This window comes from Syngnathus acus, chromosome 4, assembly GCF_901709675.1.
Source record: "Syngnathus acus chromosome 4, fSynAcu1.2, whole genome shotgun sequence".
In the NCBI taxonomy this organism is placed as follows: domain Eukaryota; kingdom Metazoa; phylum Chordata; class Actinopteri; order Syngnathiformes; family Syngnathidae; genus Syngnathus; species Syngnathus acus.
Window position 1 is genome coordinate 11,915,287 of NC_051090.1, and position 25,553 is coordinate 11,940,839.

Sequence of the window (25,553 nt, forward strand, 5' to 3'; positions counted from 1 at the left end):
ATGTAGTACACTCACCTGTCTTGTGTGCAGGTACCATGAGTTCGATTTCAGCATATGACGTTGTACGTGTGCGTGCGACCAAAAATAAATAAATAAATAAATAAAGTCGGTTGGAGGGAGAGGAGACGGGAAACGCCCACTTCTTCCTGGATCAAACAGATCGCTCTGATACCAACTGATGAGCTCTCGTTAATTACGTGATTGGAACAAGATTGCCGACACTCGGAAGGACTTTGACGCCATCAAGTGTCTTAGAACAACTCCGCGTCATGATGGGTATTTGTCTCACGACAGCAAAGGTATGTCGCTTTTGCTTTACACTGATTAGCAGATTGGTGTGGTCAGAATGGCAAATAAGTCAACATGATCAACATGCATATTTTTTCGTTTATGAATGATAATCACATAAATCAAAAATGTTAAAAGTAGATGTATAATCCCTTATTTTCTCTTTTGGTCAAAAGATGACGATGTAGTGACTCAGCGAGGCAAACACGTTTGAGTTGAACATATTTCGGGGAAAATGCCACTGCCAAGTGGCTAAGGAGACGCTGGTCTTTGTCGGCTTCTCACTGTGAGGAATCTGACCCGCCCCCGGCGAATGAGCGATGTCATGGCATGCGTTGCAAATCGTGACACCTCTGAACACGGCGCGCCTCAGGCTAATTTTTTCCCAGGATCGTATCAAAATGCGCGGCCGTCGGCGGCCAGCCGAGACGTTGCTCGGTTCTGGCGTGAGCCCTTCTCGCCACCGATAGACTGGACTTGGACGTCTTTCCGACAAAACAACTTTATTGACAGACTTGACAACGACAATGTACTTGTGTCATGGGTCCAACGTGGCATCCTTCTGTTGTCAATGGCGATGCTTCAAGCACCTTCCTTGTGCGGCGAAAATTTCAACGCTGCCATGCAAGCTAAGAAAAAACAAACGCGCCGACTGCGTTGGTCGTCACGCTGTCATTCGTCAGAGTGGTCGCCGTGGAGAATGGATGTAGCGCTGCGATGTCACACGCCGAGCAGCCAGATGAAGCAAAAAGGGCATGAAGAGCGCAGAGCCGACGCGCCCGCCGATGCTGCTGCAAACACTGCAGTTGCGGCTCACTTTGGCGTCACGGGGCCAGGTGCGGCTTCCTGTACGTGTGCTCGCTGATGGCCAGGCGGCTGAGGCGGGCCCCGTAGTAGTCCACGATGTAGTCGGAGCCGTCCGCCGGCCCCACTATCTGAATGGCAACGCACGGCACACACGAGTCAGCGTGCTAACGTCCGCGCAGCTGTTAGCATGTGAAGCGAACATAGTGGGCGAAGGTGCGGGCCGGCCTCCACTGACCTGCACGGCGATGAGGATGAAGTCCACCAGCGTGCCGATACCGCAGAAACCCACTGTGCAGAACTTGAGCACGCCTGAGGCAAATGCAACAAAGCGTTTCACACGGCGCTGCATTTTTTCATGCGCGGACCGATTCGGCGTGGCGAGTGGGACTCGTGCAAGCGCGTCGCTCCTGCCGCCCGACAATGAATGGAATTGCAATTGACACTGCAAAAACCCAAAAGCTTTGTCACGCACAAGCAGCTTTTTTTGATACGATGTTTTTGGATTTATTTCTACCGTGTCAGCCCGCACGTTTCCGTAAGATTGTTTTATGAAGCATGAAAAGTTGAAGCGATCAAGCCGCACGTTTGTCGGCAATCGGATTTGCGACTTGAGCGCTCGCATGGCAGAAAAAGAGACTGCAAACCCAAGTGGCGAGTAATTCATCAATTACAATGGCAGTCATCAATAAACCGTCTTGCCTTGGAAGTCATGCTTTAGTTGCCTCTGTTTTTTTTTAAAGAAAAGAATAACCAAAAAGCCCAAAAAATAGAATGAGGATTTTGGGGAAATAAATCATATGAAATCAAGATCAAAATATGTGCCCGATGCGTCAGGCCAAGTGTGCGTACCGAGTGCGGGATAGCCCAGGTAGAAGCGGTCGGCACCCAGCCAGCCCAGGAAAAGTGACAAGGCCACAGCCACTTTGTACGAGTAGCCGCTCCTGAAAGCACGAAAGTCGCGTTGGCTCGAGTCTTCCGACCGCTTGCGCTTGGCCTCTTGTGTGTGCGTGTACTCACACGTTCCTACAGGGAATGGTTTTATTAAAGCCCACCTCCTCCCCGCTGAAGCGAAATTGCGTCCCGTTGGAAAGTCGGCAGGTGACGTTTGGAGCTGGAAGACACTCCACTACACACACACACACACACACACACACACACACACACACACACACACACACACACACACACACACACACACACACACACACACACACACACACACACACACACACACACACACACACACACACACACACACACACACACACGCTCTCGTTAGAAAGTCGGGAGTGCGCGACCTCTCGGGCGCGCTCTGCAGCAACGAGGCGTCCCGTAAAAAATGGCGAGCGTGTGCGGGCGCCACCGACCCCAGGTGCTGGCATCATGACAGTTTTGCGGCTCCTGAGTGACCTCGTCGATCTTGGGATCTATACACAAATATGTCTGCGCAGTCAAGGAACATTTTTCAGGACTTTACAGCCCATGATATCAAAAATTAAAATCATCGTTACACAGCTTGCTCGGTGGCATAACATGAACTGGACCTTCTGAGAGAGGCACCACAATTCATCGATTACTCGACAACTAATCGTCAGAGACCTAGTTTAAATTTAAAATGTCTAAATACTGGCAAGGCTGATTTCTGTCGTCCTCTATGAAAACAGATTGATTAGTTTTTTGCTGTTTGCCAATTTTCTGATGAATTTTATGAATCAAAACAGAACTTGAATCATCTTTGATGTATGCTGTGGATTTTCATTATTTATTACAGCTCAGGCAGACCCAAAGAAAATCAACACTCAGCCAGACCGATGCTTGTATCCTAGCCTTTTGATGACATCGACCAGGACCGAGCTTTTCCATCTACTGCACAGTCTTCTGTGATCTCATTTTTGTCGTCGTCTTCCCAAATTCAAACTTCACTGGTAGAGGAAAAAGGCCACTGTTTTAAGTCAACCCAATTTAAATGCCATATTTATTGACATGCTTTTTTTCTTTTTGTTCGTTGACATTCGTTTCTTACTCGGAAATGACGCGTGATGTCACAGCGAAGGGTATTGAAAGTTTCCAGCACAGAATGCAAACATGATGTCACATCACAATGAATGGCACTCCTATCCTTTTAGATCAGATAAACAGGTTTGATACTTCCAGATTGTTGATCACCTTCCATTCCTTCTATACTATTATTACGCTCATCAGTTGACGCCCAGTCACACTAAAGCACCGCGACATTTTTTGTTTTCTTTTTGTCTATTTTTGTCTGCTTACAACCGGCAGCGAAGTGATCTAGTGATCTGCTCGCCCTTAGCAATAGCTTCACATCCAGACGAGGAGCGCGAGTCAAGGCAAGGATATTGACCGAGTCTCAGGTTGTGGCAGCTGCCCGCCTCCTCCGCCGTCGCGACAATCGTCCGCCGAAAAGACGCACAGCACAAGAAAAACAACAAAATTGTCCACAAGCCTGAGCACAAACACCGCGACATGGCGGCTGTGATGTCACCAAGCGCCGCCTTCAAGGCTACGAGGGAAAAAAGCCTTTTCCCTCTTCACGGGCAACATTTCAAAACATTTCAAACTAACAAGTGACCAAATGTCTCTGAAAGTTCGAGCCAAATGATAATGTTTCCCATTATTATACAAATTGGGGGGGGGGGGGGGGGGGGGGAATCAACGCGTGTCATGGCGTTGTTGTGGATTTGGAAAGGTTGCGGTGTTTCCCACAGCAGTTGAATGCAGCATTTAAAGTGATATTGTCGTCCAAGTGAAGCCGCTTCAAGTAAGTTTCACATCATTTCCAAATCTAAATATTCTGAAATGACTCGTCGTTTCTCTTCAATGTTGTCTGAATGGCCAGGTAGCGCGAGTGCCTACAGAGAAAAACACGAAACGAGTCGGAGAATTTTGGGGGGTGGGGGCCGGTGCGTCGAGAGAGGGCTTGAGAGAGTTCGCATGCTAGCGGCTTGCTTACGTAGTTGGGAGACGACACTAACTTCGCTTTCTTTCCTTTCCACCTTTCACACCAGTGAACACATTGCCCGAATTGATAACTTTGTTTGTTCGCGTTGTGTTTTCTTGTGAATTTAGTCCATGTCGTGGGGGCTTTTTTTGCACCTGCTGATTTGTAGTGACCCCGCCCATCTAAAAAAAAAAAAGAAGAAAATAAACATAAAAGACGATACAGTAAATGCAATCAATACAGTCGAGTATAAACTATGCACTACAGTGGACTTTTGATGATGACGAGCACTATGAAGTTAAATCTTTTGGCCACTCAGCCCTGCTTGCCACCAGTCGACCTTCCCAGTTTTCACTTCCGTGATGGTGAACCTGGGCGGCGTGCGCGCTTTCTTTGTTGAAAAGTGCACGTCATTGTTTGGGCGAAAGCACATTGCTATCAAACTCGCAAAAAAAACCGTTCTGAATCATAGAATGTTAGTGTTAATTTAGGGTGACCAGATTTGGGTTTCTGAAAAAGAGGGGGCGGGGTCATTATGTTTTTTTTGGGGGGGGGGGGGGTCATTTGTATCATGTTATGACACAAATCACATGGTGTCTGTATAGCAATTGCATTTATTGGCCCGAATAACAGAAAACAACTATATACCAGTGGCGTAGCCAAGCCGGGGCGAGCCGGGGCGGCGCCCCGGTTAGGACTCCCTGCGCCCCGGTTGAAAAAAATCGAGCTTTTTCGATTCTTCATTTTCATGCCGTTTTTTTCTTTCGGTCTTGCGCGAATGTGCTTGCGATATTCTATGTGCGCGATGTTATCCATTCACCGTTTGCCTCCCGGACCCGGATGTTGTTTTAGCGATCAGCGAACGGCGTGGGTGATGTTCGATTTTTTTTCCTGTGGGCACGCGCCCCTACTGGAAAGATTCCTGGCTACGCCACTGATATATACAATAGCAAAAACATATTTACACTAACAAAAACATATGTATGTGTACACTGACATTTTGTTAGATTTATAGCGGTACATCCATCCATTTTCTGTACCGCTGTATCCCCACGGGGGTCGCAGGCTTGCTGGAGCCTATCCCAGCTGTCATCGGGCAGTAGGCGGGGGACACCAGCCAATCGCAGGGCACACAGAGACGAACAACCATCCGCACACGCACTCACACCTAGGGGCAATTTGGAGCGCTCAATCAGCCTACCAAGCATGTTTTTGGGGATGTGGGAGGAAACCGGAGGGCCCGGAGAAAACCCACACGGACACGGGGAGAACATGCAAACTCCACACAGGGAGGGCCGGAGGTGGAATCGAACCCGCACCCTCCGTACTGTGAGGCGGATGTGCTAGCCAGTGCGCCACCGAGCCGCCTTTATAGTGGTACACTAAGAAAAAAAAGATAAAAGAAATGCGGCCATCGGTGCAGCATTTGAAGAAGAAAAAAGGGCTCCTCTTCAGTCCTCTTGCGGGTTGCGTTGGCACCTTTATTTGCCAACGACACGTAAGTGCCTGCCTTGCATGTCAAGCACTCAGCTTCACAAGGATCAATACCCTGGCGAAAGCACGGGAATTTTTATTTTCAACACCTCCGTGAATGTGCGTTTTCGTTTCAACATTGCTTGTAAACATTTGGTGTAGACTGGCCAGCCCACCCTACTTCGCAGCAAAGTGACTAGATTTGAGGAGAAGGGCGTGACTTATTTGCGAACGATACAAAAAAAAACCTGGAACTGAGTGAAATGGAACGGAGTGGGAATTCTATTGACAATGTACTGTAGATATGTATTATGTTTGAGGCAGTCCAACAAAACCCAGACAATTTTGAAAATCCCCCGGACATTTTTTTAGGCCTCAAAAGTAGGACATGTCCGGAAAAAAGAGGACGCCTGGTCACCCTATGTTAATTTCAAGTTTTCTCTCAGGGCGGCGCGGAATGCCGGACGAGGCCGGCCCGAGTCAAGTCCGGCCGACGTTCCAACCGATGTCGCCCGGCGAGCGTCGGCGGGCGTCGGCAGCCCTGGAGCGTCTGCGGGCCAAGCTGGCCCAGAAGGATGAGTGGCGGCGACACCTGGGCCGCGTGGCGGCACTCCAGGACACGCTGGACAGTCCGCTCTTTGTGCACGTGCTCGCTCTGCAGCGCGCCGTCGCCCACCTCAAGGAGCAGGTGCGTACCCGCACCCATCGATGACACCACACTGACCACACTGTGTGTGTGCGTTACTACGCTTGTTTAGCATTGTTAGCATGGAGCGTCTTATGAAAGCAACCCAAAGTTGTTGAGTCGAAGTGGGTTCGCCGCCATCCTTCACGGACAATGCACGTGTCTCAATTTCTTACTCGCAAATCAAGGCAAAACAAAAAAGAAAATAGATGGCACATGCCTCCTAAAACTCCAAAGTCGGATCATTCGTACATCAGGGCCGTTACGTGGCGTGGCGATTCCACACGACGAGCGCCCACGTTGTGTGACGTCACTTTGCCACGTTGCCAAGGGGCGTCTAAGCGTATCGGGCGCGGGCCCATAAACAAGGGCGCGTCCAAATTAAGATAATGGCGGGCGGGCTGGCAAGCGGGCTTCATATTGTAAGTGGCGCCAAGGTCGCGACGAGTGTCAGCCACTCGACGTACCGTAAGTCTATGAAGGCGTCGGCGGCGTTTTATTTATGGTCGGCCTCCCCGGCGCCGATCAATCACACTTTAATATCCACCGTCCCGCTTTGACAAACGGCCCGCCCGCCCGACGACGCAAAGTGAGAGGAAAGGTCATTCATACATTAGCTGTAAGCGAGGCATTGATTTTTACACGCGCTTGTGACTGCAACTGCCACACGCACACTGTGATTGTGTGTGCATGCGTGCGTGCGTGCGTGCGTGCGTGCGTGCGTGTGTCTGTGTGCGTGTGTCTGTGCGTGCGCGAATGCGCACAAGTGTCTGTGCGTGCGCGAATGCGCACAAGTGTCTGTTAATGCGTGTTTGTGTAATCTGAACCCTTGCTGCACTGCAAGATAATGCAAACATTGACTGCAACAACATTCAGCCCTTCTTGGGGCTATAGTGGTGTGGATTCTTTATCCTCTGTGAGGCGCGAGCGACTCTCCATGGATCATTGATAAAAGGCGATTTGAATCGTGACCACCTGCCCTTGTGGTGTAACGCCTTCCTTCCTTCCTTCCTTCCTTCCTTCCTTCCTTCCTTCCTTCCTTCCTTCCTTCCTTCCTTCCTTCCTTCCTTCCTTCCTTCCTTCCTTCCTTCCTTCCTTCCTTTTGCACTGTCCAGTTGAGTACGCCACCGGAGGAGAGCGGCCGCAGCGTCAGCCTTTCCCCTGCCCCACACGCCCTGGAGGCCCCGCTTGCCCTTGGTGCCCCGCCCTCGCCCGACAGCCTGCACCGGTGGATCGTGGCTGCCGCTGCGGTGAGTAGGCGACCACGCAAACTCTCAACCTGGGTGTGTGACAAAAACAAATCAACTTGTGGGTGCGATTGTGTGTTTGTTTGTGCGTGCTTGTGTGTGTCGGGTCCCAACGTCAGGGTCGGCCCAGTGAGCGCGTGAGTCTGACGCGTCCGGCCGCGGGGGGTTTGGGTTTCAGCGTGACAGGCCTCCACCCAGGAAGTGGCCGTCCCGACGCCTTCGTCAAGCACATCCAGCCCGGGAGCGTCGCTGACAGGTGACGTTCAGCCTTCCATTCAAGTAGTCGCAGCGTCACGTCTCAAAAACAGAAGGGTAGGCAGCACGTCTCGGGACACGCACGTGATTAACAGCATTGCATGCGCTGCATGCGGGTCAGCAGGGACGGGCGGCTGCGTGATCAGATATTGGTGATAAACGGCCGCCCCTTGGAGGTGGGCGTGAGTCAGCATCAGGCGCTGGCTTTGCTGCAGCTGCCCGGCCGCACGGTGGACTTGACGGTCGCCAGGGACCACCCCCCAACGGACATGCTGCCACTGGCGTCATTGTCGCCACCGGCCACCGCTAACGACGTAAACGCCGTAATACGCGCCGTCGTCGCATAACACCCGATCGCCGTGATCTCTCTTATGACAAACGGACGTGACCCCCTCCAAGGCTGAGAGGGCCGAGGTGGAGGAGATCCAGCTGCTCAACGACGGTTCGGGTTTGGGCTTCGGTATTGTGGGCGGGAAGACCGGCGGCGTGGTGGTCCGGACGCTCGTCGAGGGCGGTGCCGCTGACAGGGTACGTCCGCAGCGCTCTCTTCTGCGCTCATCCTCTTCTAGCCCCCACTCTTCCCGTCACTCAGGACGGGCGTCTACGCACGGGCGACCGCATCCTTCGCGTCGGGGCCACGCCCACCAACGGGCTTGGCAGCGATGAGGTGGTCCAGGTGCTGCAGGGATGCGGGAGTCACGTGAGCTTGCGAGTTGCCAGGGACCGGGGCGCTCGGAGAACCAAAGCCCCGCCGCCGCCTGACTCTGCCCCTGTGTCGGTTGCTCCCATGCGGCTTCTTCAGTGCCGGAGCAGCGGTATGGTAAGCGGGCGCTGCTTCCTACTTCTTGACTCCTCATTCTTACTCGGCAAGCTCGGTCGTTCCTTCTCTTGCTTCCCATTTGTGCGTTTCAGCCCAACCTGGATGGCTACGAGATCCATGAGGTTGCGCTCACCAAGAAAGACGGACAAAGCCTCGGAATCTCCATCATCGGACACAACCCCCTCAGCAGTCAAGGTAAAAAAAACTTTGAAAAAGCTGACCTCACACGAGGCGTCGGTAACATTAGCGTCCGGGTCCATCTCTTCCTGACAGATGCGGTGGGCGTGTTCATCAAGCACGTGGTTCCGGGCAGCGCCGCCCATCACAGCGGGAACATAAGGGTTCAAGACCGACTCATTGCTGTAAGAAGAGCTCCGCCGGCACATCATCGTCGTTTGGGAAGTGCCGCCCTCATGGCCGTGTGGTGGCGCCTCGTAACAGCTTGTTGCGGGACCGCCTCAAAACGGCCGCACGATGACGCATGCAAACGGAATTCAACTTGTGCCCGTTCAGTTGGATGGCGTCAGCCTCCACGGTCTGACCAACAGGGAAGTTGTGGAGGTCATGAAGCGGACGGGCCGCACCGTGCTCCTCACGCTGGTCCGCAAGAACAACACCGCCGCCTTCCAAAGGTCCCCCAACGCAGGTCTCTCATTGCCCGCTGTTTCCTTAACCTTGCTTTGTGTCATTGCCAATGTGTGTGTTTTTTACTTGTGTGTTTTGAACTTTGTGTGAGGCTCATTTGTTTGTGTTATCCCTCTACATTTGTTTACAGAATGTGTGTGTGCGTGTGTTCTTAGTATATTGGTGTCTAAATGTCATTTCTGATGTGTGTGTCTCAGTGGAATCTTCTTGTGGGTCACTGCCCAGGTCACTGGAGTTCAAGACTCACACTACGCATTTGGATACACACAGTACGAGCAGCGGTGAGCAAACGCACACGCATCATATGCTAACACGCACGCAAAATAAAACAAACACACACAAGAATGTTTGGCAGTCGGTCCGCTTTCTTTGTTCTGACACCTGTCCCTCCCAAAAGCCAGGCGAAAGTAGCAAAGCACTACTTTTGTCTCAATAAAACTCCTCAGTCTTCTCTGGCACTATGGTGGCCAAGTCCAGAGGTGCGCCACCTAGAGACTCACTACACATTGCAGCAGCGCAACAAAATATGCTGACTCACGAGCGAGAGATTCCATTTCAGTTTGTTGCCGGCAGAAGGCTTGTGTGTATTTCTATCCCTAGTTTGGCGTGAGCTAGCTAGCCATTAGTGCGTGGCTCGGTGCAGATGTACGAGCATTTTTATTCTTCTCAACGCCAAAGATTAATGACAGCCTGGCCGCGTTTAGCAATGCTAATTTAATCTAAAGCGCTGCCATCTCTTTTTATTTTCTTGCGGTGAGCTCAGCAGTCGACAGACACCAGCTTGACACCCAAGTTCCCATAGCAACCGCCACTCACCTTAAAGTAAAAAAAAAAAGTCCCAATGACCGTCACACACACATCTGGGTGTGGTGAAATTTGTCCTCTGCTTTTAACCAACCCCGTGTGATTTTCATCCATCCCCTAGGGGAGAGGGGAGCAGTGAGCAGCAGCGGTGCCGCGCTCGGGAATCATTTGGTGATATAACCCCCCAATTCCACCCCTTCATGCTTAGTGCCAAGCAGGGAGGAAATGGGTCCCATTTTTATAGTCTTTGGTATGACCCGGCTGGGGTTTGAACCCACAACCTTCCAGTCTCAGGGCGGACACACTACCACTAGGCCACTGAGACGACGCTTGATACGACACCCAAAAATGTGCATGCGTGTTTTATTTGCCAATTTGTATGTGGTTTTGCATGTGTGTTTGTGCAGCTGCTGAGCTGACTCTGAAGACCAAGTGGCAGCGGAATCTGGGTCCAAACTATCAAGTACTGGTGAGACAAAGCAGCTGTGTTTTTTTCTTTTCACGGGCATAATTTTGGACATATGATGGAAATTTTTTTTTCCAAATGCTTGACTGCAAAATAATGTGTGCAGTTGTCTTTGATGGCCGTAGCGGCATGAGACACTTCTGCAAACTGGTGCCACGGATACTCCGGCTGAACAATTGCAAATGCCTAAACTGGGCCAATTTTCTAGCTGTGACCAGTGTGGCTCTTATTTATTAATTAATTAATTTATTTGTTTGTCTGTTTATTTATTTATTTATTTGTTTGTTTGTTTGTTTGTTTGTCTCTTTGTTTGTCTGTTTGTTTGTCTGTTTGTTTTATTGATTGACTATTTGGTTATTTATTTCTTTAATGCGCTCTGTCTGTCATGTGCCATAAACCCGTTTCGGAGCTTGAAATTTACAAGCAGAGTGGCACCAGATTCTCCCCATTAAAAAACATTGCCAAGTATATTGGTCAATGGTGCTCCAGGCGACAATCGTTGAGCTGTGGATTCTATGATCTATGCACACCAGTTGAGACTTGGATGTGTGTGGGCGCACTTCTTCAGGTGATCAAGTTGCATCCTGTGATTGAGGACGACGTCCAGCTGCAGAGCTCCTCCAAGGTGACGAGCGCACATCGTCTGATTTCCTCCCGCCGGCAGCGTGACGTGACGCGTCGCGTTTACGTGCAGCTCCATCCCGTACACACGCTTCGCCTGGGCGTGGAGTTGGACTCATTCGAAGGCCATCATTATGTCTCCTGCGTGCTGCCCGGAGGCCCCATGGACAAAGTCGGCGTTCTGAGACCCGAAGATGAGCTCCTCCAGGTGAGCCACACCATCTAGCCACCTTACAGGTTGCTGTAGCTACCCTGGAGGCTTGCCAAGTGTGCAGCGCCACGGACAGTCGAGACGAATTTGTGTGTTTGGACTGAGATGCTACATCCCGTTCAAATTGAACACGGAATCCGGTCTCGCAAAAATGGGATTTCATGCGCGTTCTGACCGTCGGGACGACACGCGAGCCTTCTGCTTTTAATCTCAAGATGGCAGCCTCTGTTGCACCTGTGCTAATGTTAACGTTGCAGGTGAACGACACGCAGCTTTGCGGAAAGTCTCGTCGGGAGGTGGTCTCCTTCCTCAAAGAGGTGCCCCCACCTTTCACGCTGGTCTGCTGCCGACGGCCGCCTTTGTCCGAATGCGAAGGAGAAAAAGAGTCGGAAGGACACGGATGCGGCCTGAAAAATGTACGTCAACGTTTTTCTTGGCTATCATTTGAAATTAGTGCCCGGGCCACCAACCATTTTCAATTTAGCTTGTTTGGGGCAAGCCAAAGTTGTTTGGAACAATGTCCTTGCCGTTTGCTTTTTCCTGTGCTCCAAAAAAATCTATTCATATCAGTGTCACATTTTGGCGGATGATCATGCGATGTGCCGGAAGGTGTCAGCCGTGCTGTCCGAGCTCAGGAAGGAGCAGGAGCCAGGTGAAGTCACTGACCAAGAGAAGGAACGTGTCGAGCTGGCCCTGTGGTCTTCTGAGGTGGAGGTGTTGGAGCTCCACAAAGAGGCCGCAGGAGGCCTGGGCTTCAGCATTCTGGACTATCAGGTAAGTGCGCCGCCACTCAACATCACTATGCACTCCCACGATACCCCCCCGACCGCACATTCTCAGCTCTTTGTCTTGAGGCATTGTTTCACCTCCGAGACCCCGCCACTCCTCCTCCACCCTCCTTCCCCAAACTAAGGGGGCGGAGCGAACTCCAGGTGAAGTCCCGGGTGGTCTTTGTGCACCGCCCGCCTGGGGGGCTTCCTGATCGAGATCGAAACGTCAGCGGAGACTTTCATACGCTCTGTGTCCTCTTTTCCTTTTAGTTATCAAATTGAAGATCCATCAATGGTTTAGAGACCCTGTTGGGCTCCAAATATTCCAAATCAAATATTTTTTACAAATGACAGAGCAGTGATTGATGACCCGCCACATGTTGCCAATGTTTGTGTCGTGCAGTGCCCCGTCAACGTTGGCCGCACACATCTGTGCATGGACGCGTGTTTTAGGAGCAGGCTAAGAACAAGTGCGTTTGCGTGCAAAACAAAGCCCCAGTCCACATAGCTTGGAATAGTTTTGGCGTGCAAAAGCTCTTGCAGAAAGTTGCCTTCCCAAAATGATGAAGAAGCTCCAGTAGGCGGAGCGTCATCACCTGTGGCCATCTCGCCGCCTCCAAAAATACAAAAAGCTTGCACGCCGAGCCAAGCGCAGCCCGGCCAGCGTCGTGTGCGTGCGTGATGCCCGCCGTCTGCCTTGACCTTCGATTCCACGTTGCCCTTTCACCCTGCCGAAAGTTTGGCGCCGGCTGGCTCCGCTCGCTGCCTCCACCTTATACTTGGCCGCCAAACTTGTGAGTGCCCGCGAGACAAAGCGGTTGTCGGATATTTACCTTTGAAGCAAACGGTCTCTTTTGATTCGTTCCCTCTTGAGGTGACAGAGTGAACGGACTCTTCTCTGGAAGCAATCGCTTCATTTTGCTTTGCCCAGTGCTGAAGTGGAAATCTTCCCTGGTTAACTTTCATTCTCCTCATAAATGTCGCGCATTAACGCCTCAATCTCCACAACATGATAATATGATCCCCAAGCGACCACGGCCAATTTCTCTTGTTGTTTCGCAGAAAACGGGGATGGCGCTACGACGCGGCCGAGGGGCTACGGCCCCTGTCAAAAATCCACGTTGCCCTAGTTGGGCCCTGCCTGCACGTTCTGTTATTTGATATTCCAAAATATCTTTTGACAGTAATTTCTCAAGACATGCTATTTATCGGATGGGTCCCCAGTTAAAATCGCAGCGCTGTTCCTGAGGAAAATAAAAGCATTTGTTGTCGAGCTGTTTTTGACACTTTGTCATAAGGAGAAGCGGCCAAGAGGTGACGGGCCACTCAGGCCGCCGCCCAAAGCCGGCAAGCATTTGGTCTGCCACAACATTAACAGAGTCTTCCCGTGACACGTATGGCAATATGAAGGAGAGTAGCGCCTTTCGACTCACTCTTGGCATTCAACGTTTTGTACGTGAGAGAGACCCTTGATGATTTCCTCTCTGAAGCGGGCTGATGTTGAACGGTCTCTGTCTCCCCCTGTTGGTCTTGTGCCACCGCCTTTGCAGTGTTCAATGCGGTGGGAGCCCGTCGTCGGCTTTGATCTTGAGGAGTGGCAGCCGGTTTTCCAGCTCGACCTGGGCTCGGACCGCTCGTGGGATGGAAGCTCTGCGCCCTCACGGCTGTTGTCTTTGCAGGATCCTTTGGACCCAGGCGGCTGCGTGATGGTGATCCGCTCACTGGCGGAGGGCGGTGTGGCCCAGCGCGCCGGCGCACTGCTTCCCGGCGACCAGCTGGTCTCCGTCAACGGCGTCCGTCTGGAGGGCTTGAGCCTGGAGCAAGCCGTGCGCGTCCTCAAGGGAGCGCCCCCTGGCGCCGTGCGGCTAGGCGTGTGCAAACCCCTCGCGGTGAGCCGTTCGGGCTTCGGCGTCCATCTCCTTCCTCCTCTTCCTCTTCCATTCCCAAGATGCTCTTTTTGTTTTGCTGTTCCCCGCTTGACTATTCTTCCCCTTTTGTCCTCCTTTCCTTTTTTTCTCCGTCCTGCTTTCTTTTACTTTGCTTCCTTCCTCGTTTAATCCTTCTTTTTCTGTCCCACTTTTCCTTTTCCAACTTCCGTTTTAGTTTGATATTTTCATTCCTTCTGCACGATCCTTTTTTCCTTTTCTTTCCTCCCTTTTGGTCCTCCTTTTTTCTTGTCCTTTCTTCCCTTTTCCAGCTCTCCTTCTTTGCTCCTTGTTGCATTTTTTCTTCCTCCTATACTGACTTCATTTCACTTCCTTATTGCTTTCCTTTTTTCTTCGCGCTTTCATTTCTGTCCTTCGCCGTCGTCTTTCGAACCTCACCATTGAGGTTCCGATCCTGAAGTGGTCCTCGCCCATTCCTGTGTCCTTGTCACCTTCCGTCAAACTGCCTTTTTCTTTTTTTCTCCCTCCTCCTCTTCTTGGTCTTCATCCCCCTCGTCTGTCCTCCTTGTCCTCTGCGCGCTGTTGCCGAGTCAGCGAGATGTCGGGACGCGGCAGAGTGCTCCATCAGCTCTACGACATTGCGGCGTTCTTAAGTGGGGTGTTGGGGCTATGTGCTTGCTATCCTGGTCCATGACTACCGCAGTATTAGGTCATTGCAGGAAGTGGTTGTGTAGCATGACGTTTGTTAGCTTCCTTCACATGTTGCACAGCAATGCTGCAAGATTCCACAAAAAGTGTGACGGTGTGAGGTCGGATCGGTCACTTCCACACACATGTGGCTCTAACCAAGCTCCAACAAACCTTTTGGACAAATTAAAAATGATCAAAGTTGCTCTCCAAACCACCGTGAAAGCCACCGACGAGGGTGGCGTTGGCACCATAGAGAGCCATGAGTGTTATTAAGGCGTGCGCGGGAACAAACGGCCCTAACAGCAAGCGTGCGCGTCTGCCTTCCGGCTGGCTGCCTTCAACGTTGCTCACATGACCTCCCCGCAGGTTTCGGCCCACAACTTTGGCCAAGCGCGAGTGGAGGAGCGGGTAGACCTTGGCGGGACTGCTGGCCATCCGCCAACTCTGACCTCTGACCCAGAGGAGGAGGGCAGAGAGATGGCGGTGGACGAAGATGAGGCAGTGACCGAGACGGCGTCGTCATCGTCAGCCGCCGCTCAGCAGGCCAGTGGCAACATTTCACACATGCTCACTTGGCAGCCTACCGCACCTTTGCTCTTATTTCCTTCCATCTATCACACAAATGAGACTTTTCTTTCCTGACTTTGGTCTTGCCGTATGTCTTTGTTTAGATCTTTTCTTCTGTTTCTTCCCTGAGTTTTATTTTCTTCTCCTCCATCTGTTATTTTGCATTGCGAGTTTGCGAGCAGCTAGCTAGCGCAGCGGTCACTCGAGTGCAGGGCAGGCAAGGAAAAGGGCAGAGCGCAGATTTCGGCCGCAAAAGTCACGCCGCCGCCTTACGCTAACTCTAACCGCAGCTGCGAGGTTTCCTCAGCAGGCCACCCAAGTGCCAAAAAAATCAGCCGGTGAAAGGCAAGCCGCAAAACGGACGCCACCGTCCAGCACACGATTCTGTCGTCGTCCCAATTAATGGGCCGCTTGTGTTTCCTTTTCAGACTCAGACAGAAGACGGGCAACTTCTCGGTGACGCGCTTGATCCTTCTTTCACTTTGATACATTGCCCTCGCGCGCAAACTCAATGTGCGACTCGCCTGCGTGTGTGCCAGGCCAGCACGACGACACAGAGGCGGAAGCAGACTCGGAAGTCAACTCGATGGACGCCGAGTGAGTCTTCCTCCTTGCCGTCGGCTTTAGCAAGTGCCCGCCCATCGTCACTCGTGATTGTCCTCGCAGGTCTCGTGGGATGATTGACATGGAGAAGCGGAGGAGGCGGAGTTACAGAGGATTTTCCATCACCAGAAGAGTGCGCAGGTGACTCACGCCGGGAGTCTCGCCGTGACCGCGTGTCATGTTGCTCAGTGCCTGCGTGCCCGCGTGCGTGTATGCGTCCATGCCTGCGTTTGTAGGGGGCTTCCGGAGCGCGAAGAGGGCGAGGGTGAGGAAACTCCTCGGCTCAGTCACTGGGACCCCCCCCGCAGGTGAAGGCTGCCCCCTCTTTCTTGTCCCACGTTGGATGTGGCTTTGGGTGACGCAGGTAATGTGCGTGCGAGCACGTAGGGTGGAGGTGTGCGCCAAGGAGGGCGAGTTGCTGGGCCTGAGCATCGTGGGCGGCCATCACGTTATCAAGCAACTGAGGAACGGAGAAGAACTGAAGGGAATCTTCATCAAGCAGGTCCTGCGTGGAAGCCCCGCCCACGCCACGCGCGCCCTCAAGACTGGAGACAAGATCCTGCAGGTACCAAACCGCACACAGCCGCTCCGCTGCCTCGCTTTCCTTTTGCTGTCTACTTTAGTCTTTTTTTCTTGAGTGTTCTTCATCTCTCTTTTTCTCTCACCTTTAGCCTTTTTCTTCTCTTCCTTCCCTGCGCCACGACAGCCGCCGAGCAACCAACACAATCCGACCCAATCCGACCCTCAGGCCGCTCTATCTCTTGGTCGGACATCCCACCAGGCTTGCTCTAACAGCTGCTTAACGTGCGGGCAGGTCTCGGGTTTGGATCTCCGAAGCGCCACGCACCAAGAGGCGGTCGACGCCATCAAATCAGCCACCAGTCCCGTGGTCTTCATCGTCCAGAGTCTGTCGGCGAAGCCGCGGGTACGTGCGTGTGGCCATAAGGTCGCAAGTCAGCTCTGGAAGGATGGCACTGATCCAGATTGCCAGGTCTGCATGCATCCGTGAACACAAAGGTCAACTCTGTGCTTTTTGTTTGTGTGTGTGCACAGATAGCGAGAGACGCCCCGCCTCCTCTGCGGGAGCCGCCCCCTTACAGGCCCCCCGGCCTATTGGAGCAGGAGCCACTGCCGGCCCCCCGAGGTCAGCCAACTTTCAAATGCATGAACTGAATGAAGGTCAGACGGCGTTGTTCAATGCACTTTTCAGGAGATTGATTCTTTTTCTTGCATCGCTTGCAATGATTTCAATCATCGAACCCGAGTAAGGACGAGCGAGCACCAATCATGATTGAATGACGTGAATAACAGGAAGAAAAAGCAAACCCTCCCAGCGTCCCCGTCAAAGAGCGGAAGCCATTTCCAATACTTGAGATTGCGCAACCCTTTGGGAAAATAATTGGGCGACGAAATCGGCTAACCAAATTCGGGCCCCTTTTCACTGTTTGCAAAACAAAAGTCATTAAGATAATGACTAAGATAAGTCGAAATTGTGAATTGTGTTGTTTTGACAGGTGAAACAAAAAAATTAGTTGGCTTTTTGGGGGGAGCGCCAGCCGTCCAAGTGTTCAAAATGTTTTTTTCTCTCTTTGCAGGCCTCATATGAAAGCCCCACCCCCGTGTGCCCCCTTTGCAAAGTGGACCGATCGAGCAATCGGACGATGACGTGCTCAATCTTGTTCTTTTGGGGCGGCTTTGGGGGTGGGGCTCGCAAAGGCTCCACTTGCGGTCGGTTGAATTGCGGCACTTATGAGGGAGCGGGTGCTGTCGCTTGAGCCTTATCGCTGTCGTAGGCGTTTCAATCGTCACGTGACCTTTGAGGAGCAATAAAAGAATGTCAGCCACCGTTCTTGGGTCTTCATGCGTACTTTGGCAAAGGAGGAGCAGACTGTTGATGCGCCTGACAGCCCGAACGCAAGCCAACTAAATGAGGCTCACTTTGTTCTCTTCTTTACTCCACTCCTCCCTCCCTCCCTTCCTCCCTCATTCCTCCCTCCCTGCTTCCTCCCTCATTCCTCCCTCCCTCCCTCCCTCCCTGCCTGCCTGCCTGCCTGCCTGCCTGCCTGCCGGCCGGCCGGCCGCCCGCCCGCCCGCCCGCCTCCCTCCCTCCCTCCCTCCCTCCCTCCCTCCCTCCCTCCCTCCCTCCGTGCCTGCCTTCCTTCCTTCCTTACTTTCTTTTTCCTCTTCCTTCCTTCTTTGCGTCCTCCCTCCCTCTCTTCCTTCCTTTTCCTTCCTTCCCTCCCTCAGGCTTGTTTTCTATTTTGCTTCCTTCCATTCGTGCTTCCATTTCTCACTGCCCTCCTGTGTTCCAAGTTTCATCTTTCAAATTCAGTCGTTGGTCAAATTGGACATGTAAAGCGAAGGCGCCGGGCCTGGGACCCACCTTGGGCCCGGGACCCTTTGGCCCAGCCCGTCTGCGCCTTCCTTTTCTTCTTCCTTTTCTCGTGTTGTGGCTGTGTGCTGCAGTCAGCTGGGGCTGCTGCTGAGCTACACTGGTGTGATTGGCGGGTGGGTAAGGGATGTGTGTGTGTGTGTGGGGGGGGGGGGGTTACAGAGACATTGCTCCCTCTGTGCCACGCACGCAGTCTTAGGTGGACGTAAAGCTAGACTGGAGCATGGAGCGTGCCGATGGCAGGTCAGTGCAAGTGGCGTGTGCAAGTGGCATGTGCAACTGGCAAGTCATGTTTGCGATGTTCATCGACACGCGGGCTGTAGTGTTTTCGACAGTGCGTTTCTGCTCCAAGTCAGGACAATCAAACTCGCAGTCCGTGGGCCACAAGCGGGCCATCAAACCCTCCGACGTGGCCCGGTTTTTCAAAAAATTAAAATTTTATGCTGTAAGCTGTGTGCTGTCCAGTGGAGGGCCGATGTGGCCGCCTGAACTTGGCGCACTCGCAATGGCCTAAAGGCCCGAAAGAGGCCGACTCGCTAGCAGATGTTGCCGGGTCGCCTCACGGGAGACCAGAGACCGCCTGCAGAAAGATTTACTGTGCGGCTGTTAGCGTGCGGGCACTTTGCATGCGTGCAGAGTCTTGCCGTGATTGCTTCGGCGACCTGCGGGGGCAGCTGCTGCGCGTGGAGCTGGACAAGGAAGCGGGCAGCGTTCTGGGGCTCAGCCTCACCGGGAACCGAGACCGCGCCACTCTCAGCGTCTTTGTGGTGGGACTCCGCCCGGGTAGGGTGGCCGCCACCCACGGCTGCGTGTGCGTAGGCCACCAGCTGCTCCAGGTGACACGCTTTGGTCAGGTGATGCGTACTTTTAGTCTCTGAGCTTTTTGATCTCAGACGGAAGTGGCAGAGGTTGCATCATGCTGTCATCAAAGTAAGGATTCCTCCCAAATGTGTCAGGTAAATAAGAACCTCTGGGATGAAAGACCCACGAGACAGAAGATTGTGTGTTTCGTATTTTGTGCGTATTCGTGTGTCTGTGTATATTGTGTTTGAGAAACTGAGTGTGTGCGTGTTTTAGGGCAGTGATCCCCAACCTTTTTTGCGCCACGGACCGGTTACGTGTCAGAAATATTTTCGCGGACCGGCCTTTATATAAATAAATAATACATTTATATAACTAAATAATACATTTATATAAATAAATAATACATTTATAATAAATATATGAATACGATGAAACAAAATGATACGACTGGCATAAAAACAAGTATAAACGACATTAAAATAAAACTCACCATTACATTGAATTAGTGGGAGCACTGAGCTTGTTTCTCAGAAACGAGCCGGTCCCATCTAGGCGTAATCGGAGACAATGACACCCGAAGTGGTTAAGGTTTGTCTTTTAATGCAGGATGCTTGGTCTCCATGTGCCGAAGCAGTTTTGAGGGCTTCATTGCCTCGTTAGCTAGCCTGTCGCCACATATTATGCAGAGTGGGCTTGGCGCGTCATAGTCTTTTAAATGCAGCTTTCCTTTTCTTAGAAGTCGTAGCCTCTTCTTCTTCCGTCTCCTCATTGGGCTTTTTTCCCTTTCCGAAGGAGCTTTCCAAACATCTCTGTTTCTTGCTCATTTTTGCTTGCTTCGCGGGCTCAACTGAGGTGACATGTCACGTGACCGAGACGAGCGTCTTGACCTGAACCGACGGATGTAATTGGGAGAGAATCGCCAATTTTTTTATATTTTTCAAAATAAATACTGACTCATTTTTGCTAGCTTTGCGGGCTCGACTGGGGAAACATGTCACGTGACCGGGACGAGCGTCTTGACCTGAATTAATTGATCGTCGATTAAAACTTTTTTTTTTTGTTTTTTCTGTGTGGCTTGGCGGCCCGGTACCAAGTGACCCACGGACCGGTACCGGTCCGCGGCCCGGTGGTTGGGGACCACTGTTTTAGGGCATGCAAGCATGTGTTGACGAGTGTCGTTGTGTGTGTGCGCCTGCACGTACACACAATTGATGGCTTTCTCTCGGCAGCAGGTCAACGATCACGTTCTTTATGGGTGAAGCCATCAGAGCGCCTCGGCCCACATCAAGAGCTCCGCTTCCAAAGTCAAGCTGGTTCTGCTCAGGTAACAAGCGCCTTTTGGCGGTCAGTCGTCCTCGCTGTGACATTGATGACATCACCCCGCGTTGCAGAAGCCGAGACGGCGTCCAGCAGATGGCAGTCCCGCCCTTCCCGCCAACCCCCAAGGTAAAACCATCGCCACCCAACGGAACGTGGCGACAGCAACCGCTACGCTTAAGTGTCGTTTCCATCAGAGCATCTCGCCAACGTCTTCAGGAGACTCCCTGGGCCCTGCGGAATGGCTGCACCCCCTGACTCACTCCGCCTGCCTTAGGAAGAAGACAATATCAGAGACGGTCATTTTGGAGTTGAAGGCGTTTCAATTTGGGGGCTGTCTGACGCAATGAGATGCAACTTAGCTCCTCTCACATTGCCCACATTAGGACGACAGCGAGGTTATCCGCAAGAGAAACGGCTGGGATCCCGGCAATGCGCCGGAGCTGCGGGTAACGACGACATTGCCACGGCAACGTACACGCATGCGCCCCAATAGTGCGGCTGACGGTTTGGTTGTCGATGATTGAAAAGGCAACGTGGCTTCTGCGGCAGCGATGACATCATCACACCTGTCATGGTGAGCAGGCTGGCTTTGCCAACAGGAAGCCCCGCCTCCTGGAGCACCTCCACCTGCCCTGACCTCCCGGGCCAAGAGAGCACCTTGGAGATCTACAAAGGCGGTTCACTTTATTAGTAGTGTAAAGGGGAAGGCCTTCACACTTATGTTATTCTACATCTACACCATTTACATTATTATTGTGCACTTTTGACGTATTCCAAATATTCACGTGATGAGTGCTTGCATTTTCTTCATTCCAAAAACATTCACTTTTCGCAAATTTCCGGCAATTTTTTCCCCATTCATTCTTAATGGCACATTCAACTTTTCACATTTACATCATTCCAGTTTGAAATTCTCATCATTCAGCACATTTAAATCACATTGGGGAGGATTTACGACAATCCCAAAATTGTCACGTTTCAAATATTTCACATTTTTACGTTTAGAATTTGCGCAAATTTTCATTTTTCCCTTCTAATTTCTACATTTTTCAACCGATTCAACAAGTTCTAACTTTCAACTGTTCATCTTTTGCCTACCAATTCCAAAACTTCCCAGTTACCAAAAATTCAAAATTTTCAATTTTTAAATTCATGCCAAATTTTACAAAATTTCATTTACCCTTCTAATTCCTACATTATTTGACCGATTCAACCCGTTCCAACTTTAAACTGTTTACCTTATGCTTACCATATTCACCCCCACCCCCACTTCTACTATTCTTACCCAATTCACCCCTTAACCCCCACTTCCACAGTGTGGCGACCATCGTGGAGTGACCCAAAAGTGCCCCTGAATGAACACGAAGTGAACCGGAAGTGCCCCGAAACAAACAGGAAGTGCCCCAAAATGAACAGAAAGTGCCTGTTGCCTGGCTATCAGATTCTGGAGGTACGGGTACGCACGCTTCAGGACTTGAGGACGAAGACCGTGAACATGACGACAGTGAGGACCGCAGGACGACCATCGACGGACATCTCACGAGGAAGCCATCGCGGCATTGACACGTCCGTGTTCCAAAGTGGCCATGAAGGTTCTCCAGGATGGAGCCCGCCACCGCCGTGGCAAGCCAATAGACAGCTTGGGCCGTTCGCAGACGCAGCTCGACGTGGTCACCGTGGAGTAATATTCTTTGATTTCTCCAGCGCTTTTAACACCATCCAGTCGTCACTGCTCAGGGTGAAGATGGAGAAGGCAGGAGTGGACCAACGCCTGGCTACATGAACTACAGACTTCCTCACCAACAGGCCGCAGTACGTGAGGTTGCATCGCTATGAGTCTGACGTGGTGCTCTGCAGCACAGGTGTCCCCCAGGGTACGGTGCTCTCTCCTTTCCTTCACCCTGTACACTTCGGACTTCACCCACGACACCACACACTGCCACATCCAGAAGTTCTCCGACGACACAGCCATTGTTGGATATGTTTCTGAGGGGAACGATCTGGAATACAGGACGGTGGAATCAAGGACTTTGTCAGCTGGTGTGAGCTCAACCAGCTTCAGCTGAACACCAGCAAGACGAAGGAGATGATTGTGAACTTCGGGAGGACAGCACCACACTCCGATAAACATCCAGGGATCGGACATTGAGGTAGTGGAGAACTACATATTCCTGGGTGTTCGCCTTAACAACAAACTGGACTGGACTGATCACACCCACGCCCTGTACAAGAAGGGCCAGAGTCGCCTTCACCTGCTGAGGAGACTGAGGTCCTTCGGCTCTTCTCAGGACCTTCTATGACTCTGTGGTGGCCTCAGCCATCCTCTGTGCCAGCGGTGGCCAACCCGCGGCTCGCGAGCCGCATGCGGCTCTTTGGCTAGTTTCATGCGGCTCTTTTACGTTCATATCAACATTTGTGTTTATTTTTCGTGCGTATTTGCTTCGCTTGAGTTCAATATGGTATTTTGGTCAAACGCGCATGCGCGTGAGGTGAAATCCCGCAAAGGAGGAGGGACAAACAGAGCGATTGGTTTTGCCCGCTTTTTTTATGAATGGCGACTGTGACTACGGGGGCCCATTAGGTCCAGAAAGGCTGACAAGACGCTTGCCAAAATGGCAAGGAAAAAATGCACAGCTAAACGAATATATGACGATGAACACAGGACGTTTTTAACAGAGTTAAAGTTGTTTTTTGTTGAACGCTATGGCAAGCCATTCTGCCTGATATGTCGGACGTCATTGGCGCATTTAAAAGCTTCAAATGGTCAGCGCCACTTCAGCTCACTTCATGCCAATATCGATAAGGACTTTGCAAAAGGGACTGAATTTCGCAAGCACAAGTTTGGAGACTTTGAAAAGTCAGGCAGAAAAATAGGTACAGTTTTTCAAAAAAATTACGAAGCACTCAGAGACTGTCACACTTGCATTGTTTCAACTGGCTTGGAACATTGCACGGGCTAAAAAGCCATACAATGAAGTGGAGTTCGTTAAAATATGCCTCAGTGACTTTATTGAAATCTTGTCTCCTGAAAACGACGAACTCAAACGAATGGTCTGTCCCGCCACACATAGTAAGTGAAAAAACTTATGTTTTTGTTTGTGGAATTTGTTGAACTGAGAGTTTGTCTGTGTGAGACAATGCACACAATGTTCATAGTTGAAAATGTGGTCTTTGGTCTGTGGTTTTAGTACTGTAGGAGTCAATTTGTCATTATCATGTTGGTGCGTGACATAATAATGTCACACAATAAATTTGGCTGAGCAGAGGGGTGTGTGTGTGTGTGTGTGTGTGTGTGTTTGTGTGTGTGTGGGGGGGGGGGGTGTTCATGTGTGCTCATGTGTATGATGTGGCTCTTTGCGATGACACAGTAAAAAATGTGGCTCTTAGTCTCTGACTGGTTGGCCACCCCTGCTCTATGCTGTGGTCTGCTGGAGAGGGGGCAGTACGGACCAGGACAGAGGGAGACTGAATAAAATGGTCAGGAGAGCGAGCTGATTTATAACAATTCATACGCAAAATCAACAATGTACTGCAAACTCTTTATTTAGGAAATTACAAGAGTATTGTAGTATACAAAGTGCTTATTTTAACACTGAACTTTATCAAATTCCTATATTTTTTTCTCATATAAGTAAAGAAAAATGAATATTCTTTCTGTTTTTGTAATACCATTAACTTTAAAGTGCATTACTGAACTATTTATTTACAATAATTTTAATTGTCCGTTGAGCCATCTTTTCTTTGGAATCCAAAGTGCTTCCAAACGAATGACTTGAAGCCCAAAGGGGAGCGAATTTCCTCGTCTTCTTGGACACTAGCCATAGCACCAGCCCAGGAGCCGCGTAGTTGGCGGCTCCCCTTTCACGTGCCTGCTCTGCTCACAACACAACACGCCGCGTACTGCTCCCGGAAAGAGGAAGCAAGCAACAATGAACTGGATTTCAAAATAAAGTCGCGTCGAATGTCCGAGGTCAAACACGGCGATATAAATCGATGTTTACGTTTAGCATCGATGCCAATAAATCGTAGAGCATTATATCGATTAATCGATGTGTATCGATGAATCGTTACACCCCTAGTTAGCACGTTTTGTCTGATAGTGTCTCTTTAGGTTGAAATCCTTAAACAAGACAACCGTCTTTTTACAAATTAGACACACAATTGCCTTGATTTTCAGTGAAGAAGTATTGTAATTACCATATATCTTGAAAGCGACGGCCCTCAATGTCAACTTTCCTCGTTTGATTTGCAGTCGCCATCGCAGAAATGAGTGGAGAGGGGTGGTGCTGCCACCCTTTGGTAATAGGAGGAATTACAGTTTCGAGTTTCATGATTTTTTTTATTCAGTTTGACATTGCAGGCGGGCCATAAATAAAAGACCGAAGCTGCGGGCCATATGAAATCTGACCGGGGGCCGGATTGGGCCCGCGGGCTGGACTATGGACATGGTGGTGATGTAGGGGTACACTTGCTTGTCTTGTGTGCCGACAACGTGAGTGCGATTCCCATTTATGACGGTGTGAATGTGTGTGAGTGACGGTGTGAATGTGTGTGTGAGTGACCAAAAAATAAATAAAAAATGGCGAGGAAGCCGTCGCCGCCATTCTGAAGGTCACGCACGTGCTCTCACTCGCACCATCCGGCAAACGTGATTCACACTTTGACGTGTTTTACGACCCCGCAGCGCGTCGGAGGTCACGTCTTGCTGGAGGTCGGCCGACCCGCCGCCGCTTCCCGCAAACACGCGTACGTTAGTGATGTGCATTCCAGTTCTTTTAGGTGAACTGAATCTTTAGAATAATCACTCAAAAGATTCGTTCAACGAATCGTCCCCCCCACGCACACACACACACACTGATCCGTTTTTGTTTTATTTTTTTTATTTTTATTTTTTTACACAACATCCCGTGGAAACAACCCATACACATCAAACAATACAACCAGAACTCCAGTGGCGTAGCCAAGAATTTTTCCAGTAGGGCGCGCGCCCACAGGAAAAAAAATCGAACATCACCCACGCCGTTCGCTGATCGCTAAAACAACATCCGGGTCCGGGAGGCAAACGGTGAATGGATAACATCGCGCACATAGAATAGCGCAAGCACATTCGCGCAAGACCGAAAGAAAAAAACGGCATGAAAATGAAGAATCGAAAAAGCTCGATTTTTTTCAACCGAGGCGCAGGGAGTCCTAACCGGGGCGCCGCCCCGGCTCGCCCCGGCTTGGCTACGCCACTGCAG

At 51.0% G+C, this 25,553-nt stretch overlaps 2 protein-coding genes and 1 long non-coding RNA gene across 6 annotated transcripts; 2 read left to right on the forward strand and 1 right to left on the reverse strand.

Annotated features, from left to right (window-relative positions):
* Positions 1-772: 772 nt before the first annotated feature.
* tm2d1 (TM2 domain containing 1) lies at positions 773-3,629 on the reverse strand. The gene is made up of 6 exons (XM_037249578.1): positions 3,454-3,629; positions 2,463-2,536; positions 2,113-2,221; positions 1,945-2,036; positions 1,331-1,404; positions 773-1,223 (listed from the first exon to the last, which is right to left on the reverse strand). Exons 1-6 carry the CDS (start codon positions 3,579-3,581, stop codon positions 1,113-1,115), a joined length of 588 nt encoding a protein of 195 aa, XP_037105473.1. The 5' UTR covers positions 3,582-3,629; the 3' UTR covers positions 773-1,112.
* A 132-nt stretch (positions 3,630-3,761) lies between these two features.
* On the forward strand, positions 3,762-17,646 carry patj (PATJ crumbs cell polarity complex component). 3 transcript variants are annotated; one of them, XM_037249300.1, is made up of 26 exons: positions 3,763-3,874; positions 5,974-6,215; positions 7,328-7,462; positions 7,579-7,715; positions 7,839-8,037; positions 8,114-8,242; positions 8,307-8,534; positions 8,627-8,729; positions 8,808-8,896; positions 9,048-9,180; positions 9,377-9,460; positions 10,391-10,452; positions 11,018-11,074; positions 11,144-11,278; positions 11,539-11,697; positions 11,852-12,055; positions 13,731-13,940; positions 14,994-15,170; positions 15,623-15,650; positions 15,734-15,791; positions 15,861-15,938; positions 16,034-16,105; positions 16,185-16,362; positions 16,612-16,722; positions 16,851-16,976; positions 17,393-17,646. In XM_037249300.1, the coding sequence occupies exons 2-25, from the start codon at positions 5,985-5,987 to the stop codon at positions 16,968-16,970; spliced, it is 3,117 nt and encodes a 1,038-aa protein (XP_037105195.1). In that variant the 5' UTR covers positions 3,763-3,874; positions 5,974-5,984; the 3' UTR covers positions 16,971-16,976; positions 17,393-17,646. The 3 variants fall into 3 exon arrangements, with proteins under 3 accessions (XP_037105193.1, XP_037105194.1, XP_037105195.1); XM_037249298.1 differs by lacking the exon at positions 7,579-7,715 and having other exon boundaries at positions 3,762-3,874; positions 7,930-8,037; positions 8,976-9,180; positions 16,504-16,722; XM_037249299.1 differs by lacking the exon at positions 7,579-7,715 and having other exon boundaries at positions 3,762-3,874; positions 7,930-8,028; positions 8,976-9,180; positions 16,504-16,722.
* Positions 17,647-18,495: 849 nt separating this feature from the next.
* Positions 18,496-20,694, forward strand: LOC119121714. Of its 2 annotated transcripts, none has more exons than XR_005097727.1 (3): positions 18,496-19,145; positions 20,223-20,317; positions 20,385-20,694. It is a non-coding gene; the product is annotated as an uncharacterized LOC119121714 (long non-coding RNA). The 2 variants fall into 2 exon arrangements; XR_005097728.1 differs by having other exon boundaries at positions 20,226-20,317.
* Positions 20,695-25,553: the final 4,859 nt, after the last annotated feature.

Excerpts from the sequence above, each read along its gene's own strand:
- tm2d1 (XM_037249578.1), bottom strand. The coding sequence starts at position 3,581 with ATGTCGCGGTGTTTGTGCTCAGGCTTGTGGACAATTTTGTTGTTTTTC. Across the intron at positions 2,537-3,453 it reads CACAACCTGAGACTCGGTCA|ATATTTGTGTATAGATCCCA; the intron begins ATATCCTTGCCT and ends GACTGCGCAGAC. Across the intron at positions 1,405-1,944 it reads CCTGGGCTATCCCGCACTCG|GCGTGCTCAAGTTCTGCACA; the intron begins GTACGCACACTT and ends CATTTGCCTCAG.
- patj (XM_037249300.1), top strand. The coding sequence starts at position 5,985 with ATGCCGGACGAGGCCGGCCCGAGTCAAGTCCGGCCGACGTTCCAACCG. Across the intron at positions 6,216-7,327 it reads TCGCCCACCTCAAGGAGCAG|TTGAGTACGCCACCGGAGGA; the intron begins GTGCGTACCCGC and ends TGCACTGTCCAG. Across the intron at positions 16,723-16,850 it reads GTCTGTCGGCGAAGCCGCGG|ATAGCGAGAGACGCCCCGCC; the intron begins GTACGTGCGTGT and ends GTGTGTGCACAG.